The 11,901-nt window shown below is 39.3% G+C and overlaps 1 protein-coding gene across 1 annotated transcript in view; it reads right to left on the bottom strand.

Moving 5' to 3' along the window:
- Nucleotides 1–511: 511 nt before the first annotated feature.
- LOC138032117 (scavenger receptor cysteine-rich domain superfamily protein-like) overlaps nt 512–11,901 on the bottom strand; it is an 85,073-nt gene continuing 73,683 nt past the window's right edge. Inside the window, exons 5-7 of the mRNA XM_068879711.1 lie at nt 11,816–11,901; nt 4,208–4,570; nt 512–1,302 (exon numbers count right to left, since the gene is read on the bottom strand). The exon at nt 11,816–11,901 is cut by the window's right edge and continues 250 nt beyond it. Coding sequence (XP_068735812.1) covers nt 881–1,302; nt 4,208–4,570; nt 11,816–11,901 — 871 coding nt within the window. The 3' untranslated portion in view covers nt 512–880. The remainder of the gene's footprint in view (nt 1,303–4,207; nt 4,571–11,815) is intronic.

Here is an 11,901-nt window from a genome sequence, read left to right as displayed (position 1 = left end):
ACTAGAAATTAAGCATTAAATATCAAACATGCACTCCTTGCTTCCATCATCATCTGCGGTAGTCTTTTGATTTCGAACTTCGAACTTCCTATAGTGACATCGCTTCCTTTGTCCTGGGATCATTTGTTGCTCTTTCACACAAGGTGAAAGCGAGTAACTTTGTAATGTTGTAATTCAAGTGTCTCCAAAATAAAGTTCAGGGAAAGCCTTTCTTTCCCTTTCTGACATGAGACGTTAAAAATACTACCCAAGCTCACGTAGGATGTCTTCGGTTGTTGGGCTTCTGAAGGGTCACCGGTGTTGCTATTCGATGGAAAAATGCTTATTAATTATTTCAAAGGAACTCTCAGTACATAAAAGGCAAAAAATCCGACATGAACGGCTTTTTATTTTTTATTATTTTCTTTATTTGGCGTTGAATCATCGTGTATCACTTTCCGTGTAGTGTGCTATTTTTGCGAGAATTCAAATTGCGGATTAAATCGCAAAAATTAACCTCGCAAAATAAAAGTGCTACACAGTATTCAAGTTTTGCTGACGAACAGACATTACATATAAATTATCGTCAAGTAACGCTCATTGATTGGCGCAAGAATATTTTCCAAGTGGGCATGGCATGTATGATGATGAGAGCTGTCAATCTGTCACTGGTGTATTGCAGTCTCTCTTGTCGCTCTAACAAACGCCCGCGGTATTTGCAACCCGCAGTTTCAGCCATTTTGAAGTGTTTGTTCGTTTTAACGATTTAGAGCAAAAGAGAGACTGCTTGCAGTCTACGAACACACGGACAAGATATAACCCATTTGGCACAGGAAAAATACACGGTGTACACTGCAGGCATTGCACATCAACGTGACTTAAAAAGAGAACGCTGGCAAGATCAAGAACGAGAGTAAATGTAGTTGTTGTTGGGTTCGCTGTCATTACCCTCGTTATCAACATCTGTTGAATACCAACCTTTAGAGATACCAGCATTAGCGTCGGCACATAAAACAGCACCTGCATAATTTCTCCAATCGTAGTAATACCAACGCATATCCATTGCCTCAGATGTGCACTGCGAAAGTTCTGATTCCGTTCCATTACAGGTCATTCTTGACATCAGTAAAGGGCCTTTCCCTTTACCAAACACAGGTCCTTGAAAAACTTGTTGTGCCCTAGAATATCCCAGCTGGTGGCATATCACGTGACCCACACGAATGTCCATACCATAACCAAGTATGCCACCCCAGACGCCATAGTAAGACATCTCGATTGTGCCGGCGAATGGAAGATTGGATCCTGTAAAGCGTACTTGAAAATCTAAAAAAAAAGGCCATTCAAGCTATCAGTCAAACCAAGCGATTGAAGCAGATAACACGGTAGGTGATTGCTGTAGGACAAAGCGACCGCAAAAGCCTCTAACCGCATCGATCTTTTTCTACCCCAAAACAATAGGCGTTTTGCTTCTTAGTGATGACATGGTCAATCTCGTACCCAGAGTCTTCGGGCTTCTTGGCCAGCGGATGAGCGCCCGGAGAGACTCTGGGATAATTGACTTGAACTGTATCTTTGATTGGCCGCCTGCTTAACAATGGCAGTCCGACAGGAAGAGGGTAAGTATTTGGAAGCCCCATAATTTGGAGGGAGATTCAAAATCTAAAACTAGTTTCAGTGCTGTTTGATTTTTCCTACCTCAGAAATACATAAATTACAAAAATAATAAAACGACGAGGTTTGAATTATGTCTTATACCGCACGGGAATTTTCCCACGCTGCTACAAAGTGATTACTGTTGCTGTTGAAAAGGTACAGTCTCTTTGAGGAGAAATCCGTGGAATAAGGTCTTGTCGAAGCCATTCAGAATTACGGAAACATCAAATTGCAATAGAAGAGGACATTTGTGTCGTTTCCACAAAATTGTCGATCGTGTTGCTTGCAAGATGGCATTCTGGACGATGGAATGCACACTGAAACACTAAACATACACTTACCGAAAGCGTCAGAGGTTTCATCTTCACTCGCTCTTACAGCAAGTCAATAATCATTTCTCCATTTTTTTTGTGTGTAAGGCTAAAATTCTTGTTTCTCGAACACTTTCAACCCGCCATTTTTACTGTTTACGGTTTTCTCTTTTCTATTTCCGTTTAAACTCAAGCATACGTAATAAGACCGGGACCCACGTTTTCTGGGAAAATGGAGTCAATTATCCGAGAGTCTCTCCGGGCGCTCACCCGCTGGCCAAAAAGCGCGAGGACTCTGGGTACGAGATTGTCACATGGAACAAAAAGCGCCATATTGGAACGCAAAGAGTCCACTGGGACATCTAAAACAAGTTTCAATTAAGATGTTTTATTTTAATGTCCCAGTGCGAAATACAACACTGGATAACTTCTGGAGAAATCGAAAAACTGTAACTGCCTTGAGCGGGATTTGAGCCCACGTACCCCTGATCACCAGTCAGGTGTGATGACCACCACACTATCCGGACACCCATGCCGGCAACATGGCTGATTAATCACTTAATGTGTGGCATTTCCGTGGCACTCCCTAAGGGCCAGTTTTTCTATATGATAACGTTGTATCAACATGCGATTCGCATGTGATTCATAGGCGGACAGGGGTAATTAATGTAAATCGTCAGCTAAGTAGGTCCCTTGAGCCAACAAGTTTTTCGATTTCTCCAGAGGTTGTCTAGTGTTGGGTTTCCCATAACTCTCTTTCATAAATTTCTCCTCAACTTGGACTGTGAATCCATTTGCGATCCACCTTGGAGGGCGCTGTTTGCTCAAGGGACCTACTTAAGGTGGCTGTAACCAGTTTCACCACTTTTAGAGACCTTCTTATACTGTATCCCGTAACAGCAATGTTATGGTACCATATGAAACACCAATTATTGCTTAACAAAATGGTCTCACTATTGTGGCGTAATAGATTACCACGGCAACATGAAAGCTCCCCCAAAACAACCTATATTTCATTTTTACTTGTTTATATCTCAAAAATGAACTTGGCGACCCCCATTTTTTATTGTAAATAGTAATTAGCAATTTCAGATAAAACTATCAGCAAATTTTATAACAATTCTTGGAAACCAATTCAGAGCTGCCTTAACTTTCGAAGCAAAGTAACAGTCCATAGGCATAAAAGTTCCTTCGACTTCATTCAAAGGAGGGGAAGGCAAATAAGGTTATCTTTTTGGGCTAGAAAGAAGGGTAATGTGCCTAATTAAACTTAAGCTCTTCTGAGGCCACTTCACTTATATTCGAAAGATCAGCTAAACCGGACATAGTGATGGCATGCTGCCTTAACACTGATTGAATTACCCATTGCCTGATATATAATTTTTTCTGGTTTCCAGGTCTTAGTTTCAACTTGTGACATAACAAAGAGATTGGCTGCTCAAGGCATAACATGCATTCAGACTAGAGGATAGAGTCTATTTTCTCATCACCCAATGAAATCTTCGTCAATTTTTTCATGTGCAATTTGAAGACAGATGTAGTTTGTCTGGTGGCCACTCGGTTTTCATAAGATCAGCTGTATATAAGTATATAGATATTTTAGCTTAAATAGATATATTTACCCATGGTGGAAAGATTCTGCCGTTTTCACTTCAGGATTCCAATTTTAGAGCGCCGTAAAACTTCAATAACCCGCGGTCTAGCGAGAGCGAGGTATGAGGCTCATCCTGAGACAACGTTATTGCTTTACATTACTTAAAAAAACTGGAATGCAAAACAGCTTGTGACATAATCTCAGGAATAAACCCATGGCTCTCACCACCTCGGCCATGGGACAAACGAATCACAAGCCTCTCAAAGTGAAATACATGTTTTAGGTGCTAAAATTCAACTTTTACGGAACAAAACATTTTGAGGTTAGGGTCACTTTAAGGCATTTCGAAAAAACACAGGTACTTGCCACTCATGTTAATTTCTTAACACTTGATAATGCTGACATAAAATCATCAAGGTTACTTTTTTCTTAACACCTTTTGATTTTCTTTTTGGTATATTTAACCAAATCACCTCGACAGGTAGCCAGGTAGGGCAGCCGAGATACTGATGTCTATGATTGACACACTTGGAAGAAGGAAAGTATCCATTTAAGAACGGAAACAAATTAAACAAAATTAATGTCAAAGACCTTTACAAAAGTGTTGCATTTCAAATGTCTCGCTTGCACTAAATGAATGACTCTTTGCTATCTCTAGTTTATGACTTACCTTTTATTTGAGAAACGTTTGGCTTACACACCACACCTAGATCTTGATGATAGTGATAACGGTGAAGTAGAGGTTGTGAAAAAAAAACGCAGTCCATTACATTTCTTTCATTACCCAAGCAAAGAATGTCATCAGAAGAAAACCACTGAGGAATAATATCCAGTCCATTACTCGAGAATACTGTCCAAAGAATACTGTCGTTAAAACCAAGCTGCCTACATATTACCAACAGTGTTTCAGACGAGACAATTCGGTGAAAATGGAAGAAATGGTGCAGGAAAATTGATCCCCAAACCCCTTGTATTCGAATCTCCACTCTGCCAGCATGAGACACTGAAGAACCACGCAATCTCAATTTGTAACCTAGTTGATAATAGAAATATAATTAATGCATAGTTTGTATTAAAGAATACACGCTATTCTGAATAAAGCTCAAATAAGAGCCCATGTGATCAAACTCCTGGGCAGCTAGAAAAACCTGCAATCCAATTTTTTTCAGTAATGTCTCAGGTGCGGAGGAATGAAATGTACTATTCTTTCTTATCCAAAGAAAAGCATGCAGATTGGGGGACTGTTTTTGGATATGCTTACTTTATTTTTTTCCTACGTTACATGAGTGAGATAAAATAGGTTGACATTTAGTAGAAAGCTTGCGGCTGCGACCACTGTAAAGCAAAAGGAGCCCTCACGGCTAAGGCAATGAGAGATACAATCAGTATTAGTGGAAACAGATGGTGTGAATTGCGAAGATATGCGCTTAGTGGTAGACCATCCCCACTGGACCTAAGGGTCCTGAGGTCAGCTGACTTTGCGAGCGGCTGCTACTTGGTTTGTACCCAGCTGAGGCTTAAAAGTAAACCCTTTACCTCGAAGGATAAGGTATGATACACAGGCGGTAGAGAGCAATATGTGTAGAAGCCAGTCTTGTGCTCCCGAGAACTGGACTAGCTAGGTACCGACTACCCTGTTGAGAATTGTTCCTTTATAGGGTTCTACGTTTTAGCTCTTAACTGATACCATTCTTGAACGTTTTAGCAACAAGACGCAACTGCAGCTGTGTCTTACTTCATCTAACAGCCAATCATCACAATTTTATTCCAAGCTAAGTTAATGAAATTTAATCACTGAAGATAAAGTAAAATCTTATATTGACAGTTTGCAATGGATTAACGTATCATTAACAGAAAAGCACGTATTGCTTTGCGAAACATTGTTGTTAACATGAAAGAACAAAACTGGAAAAGCAACGGTGATAGTTGGAAGGCAAACTGCTAACACGGCAGAATTCGCGTTAACTCAAACAGTTGAATAAAACTGGATGAGAGAATTCTCCATCTGTTGGCTTTGGCTTTTCCAATTTTACGGTATGTTGCTTCTAAACTTAGTAAGATTGTTGGAATAATTGCCCACTTGAGCACAATACACTTTACTCAGTATTTATCAGCCCTTGCTTTTTCCCTATTTAACAAATGGTTTGATTCCCAATCCCCGGGGTCTAGTTGCTCAATCACACTTGAATAAACTGTTACTACTTCAAAACGCTTTCTGCGCTTTAGGAACTTGTCTAAGCCTAGAACTAATGCTGTTTCTCTACTTACATCTTCTAAAATCTTACCGAAGAATATGCTCTGTTTTGAGACTTGTCCACTTTAATTTATGACATCTTTAACAAACTTGTGTTAAAGGGAACCTCCAATGTGTTAACAAAGTCCCCTAAAATGTTCTATGTATGTTTATTAGAAGATCTGTAACATGAAAGTGTATTACCTGGTGAAATAATTTGTTATCGTCTTCCAGAGATCGGTCTCATCGCTTCCCGCTGGGTACTGATGACGTTTCGTGGTTGCTTCGCTTCAAGTCCCCTTGCCTTGTTTATGTTGTGTTATAGTTTAGGTGACGAAATTCAGTTTAAAGGAGAAGATACAGATTTTTCCTTCAGGCGATCAGTTGGAACCAGAATACTCATCAAGCAAAAGAAGAGAAAATCAAAGCGAAGAAGAAAGCAACTCTTTGCTTACAAATTTAGGGATTCACGATCGCCTTTCGGCCTTTGTGATCAATGCCCTGTTATGCCGACTGGGGTGGAATTTTCTTGGAACAATCGTCCTTCAGATAGCTTGAATCGACGCACGTTTATCAACTTTCTGAAAAGCATGGAAACTTATGCTACTATCTTTTTTGGTTTTCGCTTGCTTTCTGCTATAACGAAAGAGATTTTGACTCAAAGTTCCCGCGAACCGGACAGCAAAGCAACCACCAAACGTCATCAGTACCCAGCTTGCATTGCGGGAAATTCAAGATGGCGGCACCCGAAAGCGTTGAGGCCGATCTTTGGAAGGCGATCAAAAAAATATTTCACCAGGTAATAGTATTTTTTTGTAACAGATCTTCTAACAAGTACAATTGGAACATTTTAGGTAACATTTGTTAAAAGAGTGGAGGTTCCCTTTAAAGCAAACACCCTTCTCTTAAAGATGGAAAAATATCTGGGGTGCCCGTGAAACCCTCCCCCCCCCCCCCCACTTAAGTTAAAGCACCCACACTCTTCCTCCAGGAACTCAATTCAAGTATGCAGCTATTTTGTAGGCTTGTCCCTCCCCTGCACTCACTTCTCATCCGAAAAATTGTCTTTTTATTCTTTTTTGGGTTTCTTTTTTGTTTTTTTTGGTTTTGTTTTTGCTTTGTTTTGTTTTGTTTTTTACTAATATTATTATTATTATTATTATTATTATTATTATTATTATTATTATTATTATTATTCGTTGTAGACTCAGGCAGGATGTTCAGCCTGGTGTTTATAGTCCTTGGAAGCAGGTTACAACAAGTCATCACTTACAGGGATAGTACTTTCCTTAGTATCTTTGCTGTCCCCAACAATGCTGTTTTCTGGATAACTTCCAACCTCACCTTCACACCGATTCGCCTCATGTACTCCTTAAAGTTGACTGACACAGCTCCAAGGGCCCCAATAACAACAGGCACTACCATAACTTTTTGCATTTGCCAGACCTTTGCAATTTCATCTTTCAGTAGTTGGAATTTCACTACCTTCTCAAGTTCCTTATCCTTCACCCTATCATCACCTGGGATAGCAACATCAATTATGACAACCTCTCTCTCCTTCTTATCAACAAAGACAATGTCTGGTCTTCTTGCCTCGATTTTTCGATCACACTGGACTGTGAAATCCCACAGTATCTTGAAGTTTGCACTTTCCACCACTCCCTCTGGCTTCTGTTCATACCAGCTATTAGCTCTTTCCAATCCACATTTACCACAAAGTTGCCAATGGATATACCGTGCCACGGCCACGTTATCGTGCCTTCCTTTATATTCTGTCTACCGCACTCACTCATCACATGGGCCACCGTTTCTCCCTTACTTCCGCACATTCTGCACAAAGGGGATTCTGCTGTGTGATCGATGTGAAATCTTGTATAATTTGTTCTCAAAGCTTGCTCCTGGGCACTACATATCAGAGCCTCAGTACATCCTTTCACATCTCCCTTTGCAATCCACTGTCAAGTTCTATCCCAGTCAATCCCTTCCTTTTCTCTCACATACTGCCCATGCATCCTTTTCTGCTTCCATTCATTCTCCGTCTCCTTTACTTCATTCACTTTGTACTCCTTTGGGTCCACAGCCTCCGAGATGTTGACTACATTGGTATCTCCAACTTTCTGGAGTAATGCTTCTTCACTATTTTTCACATACCAACTCAAATTGTTTTCTCTCCTCACGCAGCTCTCACAACTGATCAGACCTCTTCCTCCCCTCTCTCTGGGTACGTACATTCTAGCAATATCACTTCTAGGGTGTAGCTCCTTATTCATTGTCATGATTTTTCTAGACTTTCCGTCTATTTCCTGAAGTTCCTCCTTATTCCATTTAATCGTTCCTGCTCCATACCTCATGAGTGACACAGCCCAAGTGTTTGCTGCTTTGATCTTGTTCTTACCATTGAGCGGAGATCTCATGACAAGTTTGAACCGCCTAAGTACTCTGTTCGGAATATGCCTTTCATCTCCCTGTCCTTAAACCTGTCCAACTCTAGAATGCCCAGGTACTTATAACCTTCGTCATCAACTTCCTTGATCGTCAGTCCATTTATCAACTTAATACCCTTACTTTTACACAACTTTCCCCGCTTCAGCACTGCAACACCACATATTATTATTATTATTATTATTATTATTATTATTATTATTACTAATATTAATAATGATAATATTATTATTATTATTGTTGTTTTAAAGGGAAAAAAAGAAACAAACTAGTGAACAGAAATAGAGAGTACAGTAAATTACAGGTATATGGTAGCTAAATACAACATGTCTGAAAAGAGCATTGATTTCTTATATTACGGTAAGGCAGAACCGTTACAAGTATATTTATTTGCACATATGTCTATTTGTTTGATTGTCGCTCAATGTGAAGGGGGAAAAAGGGATACTGCGAGACTAAGATTTCTGTCTTACTTTACTTTAAAAGTTCTGTCAAAGGATCCATTTCTTTTTCTCCTTGGTGTAAGTGTACGATTCGATCTTATATTGAGAAGACAGTAGGGGAAGAACACCGTTAATGTTTGAAGGGGTTTCCCTCATTTTACAGCACCATATGAAGAGCTTGGCAATTAGGAAACAAAAATTGATTAAGACATTATGATGTGAAGAGCTTTCTGGTTTCAATCCTAATAAGACAGTCATACTCTTTTGGTAAATATCTTGCTTTCCACAGTATTAAATCATCCCAAAAAAAGAGGATTCTTTTTTAACCAAGCTAATTTAAGGGATTTATTGTACGAACAGATGTCGATCATTTTGAGCCCCCTTTTATCCCTAACCCTAACTCTTGGGTTAACGTGAACTCGAGCACAGGGCTGCAAGGACGAATGGAGCTACCACAGTGACGGTAACAGTCATTTACAGCAGGGTATTTTGATGAATTACCAGAGCGGCTCAGAATCACAATACCAATCGCAAAACAAATATAAATATAATTGTGATTGTTGTATATTAAATACGCAACTGATATGCAACACTTTCTCTTGGTATACTTAACAGTTATTCCATGAGCTTGCGTTGGATATGAGATGGTATACGGCCAACGAGGCGCGCATCGCCGAGGAGTTAGCTATAACCAGTCTCATATCCAACAAGCGCGACTAGAGTAATTCTTTTCATAAATTTTAATTGAATTCTGAACGTTCGGACACTTGGAAACTGGAAATTTGGGAACTTTTCAGCTAGGCAACACTTGACACAATCAGTTACCATACGGTATATGAGCTGATAACTGCGAATGGGTGACCCGATAAGAAAGCTAGAAACGCAATAGCCGAGGTCTAAAATTTAATAATATGGAATACCCCACGAGTCACTTGTATTTTCGAGGTATACATCTGCATACCAAGAAAAAACAAGTGACAAGTGGAATATTTCTTGGTATTCCATTAGAAAGAATTGAATAAGAATATTCAATGACATGTAAAGTTCACGATTGTGACAACGTTTTTAAACTCAAAAATTTTTACTAATAAATTTATTTATTTTTTACAATACATGTAAAATGTTTTTCAACTAAAGATCCTGTCACAACGCCGCCCCTCCCTCCCCAACCCACAAAAAGAAAAAAACACGTCAAATTCAATTATCCCAGTCAAAGCCGATTGCAAAATTCGTACTGAGTTTGAAACTGAGTTATAGTGAAGAAAATTTAAAATTCCTCCTTGGAAAAGTCCTTTTTAGTTATAAAGAATTGCACAACTTGGACTGAGTTTGAAGTGCAAAAACGGAGAAATATAATGGATAACGTTAACATGAGGTGATTCTTTTTCACACAAAAAACACAGTCAACGGTACCTGGCTCCTGCTAGTGTCGATGACTATAGCAATATGTAACGAACTCTTTTGAATTTTCGTTGTATGCCAATTGACTGGTCTTTCCTTTAAGAAGTTTTGGGTGAAACTGACGACTTTTACATGTGCGACGAAAGTTTGTTGGTGGAGAAATGCAGTTGAGAGAGAGATAGGTGTTTCTTTGTTGCATTACAGCTTTCATGTTATTCCTGTCCATGGCCCATAAATGCAGCTAGTATTCCAATTAAAATTCGGGGCATTTCCCACTGGTGTTTATTGCTAGCAATTTTGTGATAATCCCGTTTCTTTTAAAACCTATTACTGTCACGTCTTTTGTTTTTGTACGAAGTTTCTCCTATGGGATTCAAAAATGTGCTGAAGGTAAAACAGCCCACTTTTGTCGAGCATACTCCGCCTGTAAATTTGGTAGGTTGCAGTGGGTCAGCTTTCCTTGCCCGAAGCAAACCTTTTCGGCTTGAAATCTCGCTGTACATGTAATTGATGACGGATGATGTTCAATCTTTCGATTTCATTTCCTTCAATATCTACTACACTTTAATGTCGAGCGTTTTATTTGCCGTTCATATCACAACGTTCCTGGCGACTTCTGAGAGTTACGGTTTCCGAAAAAGCCACGTGTGAACAGTTTCACCGGACCATGTTTTCATTTGAAAGTGGAATAGGAGCAGTTTTTTAAGGTTTCTTACTGTCACCTTAAGTATTCATACTTTTTTTCAGTGTCTCATAGACCACTCAAGTGAATTTCTGAATCCTGCGAGAGAGTCAGGTTCATGAGAATGTCCAGGTACCTGTCGCAACTCCAGAATGACGGGAGCAATTTTGGTCAGACCTTTTTTTCTCTGAACGAGGTAGTTTATGACTAAACTTGACAACTTGCTGACATCCAAAATTGTTTCCTCCTTAGTTTTCAAGTTTCGTTGCTCTTGAACGAAACTGTCAGCGTCTCGATGAGTCAGCGCTGTTATGTTGTTTAAATCTTAAATTTTGCTAAGCTTTCGACCTCAAAGGTAACTCGGACGCTTTGGCATGGCTCAAACACCTGAAATAGACTTGAAATTTCACCACGTACTAAATTTCTGTAGGGATAAGATCGCAGTCCACGATGGAAAGCTTGAGTGTAATACCGTGCAATATGCGCCGAGCACCTTTGTGTTCTCAGTGACTGGCTGTATTTCCTATGGTTTGGGATAATTTATATTATGGTAGGAACAAATCATTGAAGACTCTTTGGCTCAGCACAGATAGATGTTTATACGTGTGATGCATTTCCCTCCTAACAATCCTTCACAAATGTAGATAATTAACAATTTTTCCATGGAAACGCGTTGCATATGAGACGGTTATTAAATTGTGAACAATCTTCATTTTACAAAAGAAAAAAAAAAATCGGCCAGAGGAATCAGTTTCCATATATGTCATGCGCTATACGAGCTGATAAGGAAAAATGAGTCAGCGAATCAGAATGCCAGAAATGCAATGTCCGAAATTGAGCATTTAATAACAGAATAATAGTCTGTGCAGGATTACACTGCCAAGTTAATAAACTGTGAATTTATTTTTAGGATTCCAATGATTTAAAAATAAATTTTAGTATTCTAGATGTAGACCAAAAGAGAAAGATATACCCTTCTTTTAATTCAATGGACAGTTGTTGTTTTACGGCCATGACGTTATGACACTTTGGCATGATTTCTGAATTAAACTGTTATCGTTAAACTGTTATCTTTACCTGTATCAGTCGTTTCATTTGTGCAGAGAACACTCATGCAGTCAACAGCTGTAGAAGAATGGAACTCTAAACCACATTGATTTAAG

The sequence above is a fragment of the Montipora capricornis genome, chromosome 14 (genome assembly GCF_036669925.1).
Source record: "Montipora capricornis isolate CH-2021 chromosome 14, ASM3666992v2, whole genome shotgun sequence".
NCBI lineage: Eukaryota > Metazoa > Cnidaria > Anthozoa > Scleractinia > Acroporidae > Montipora > Montipora capricornis.
This window is presented reverse-complemented; position numbering and strand designations above follow the sequence as displayed.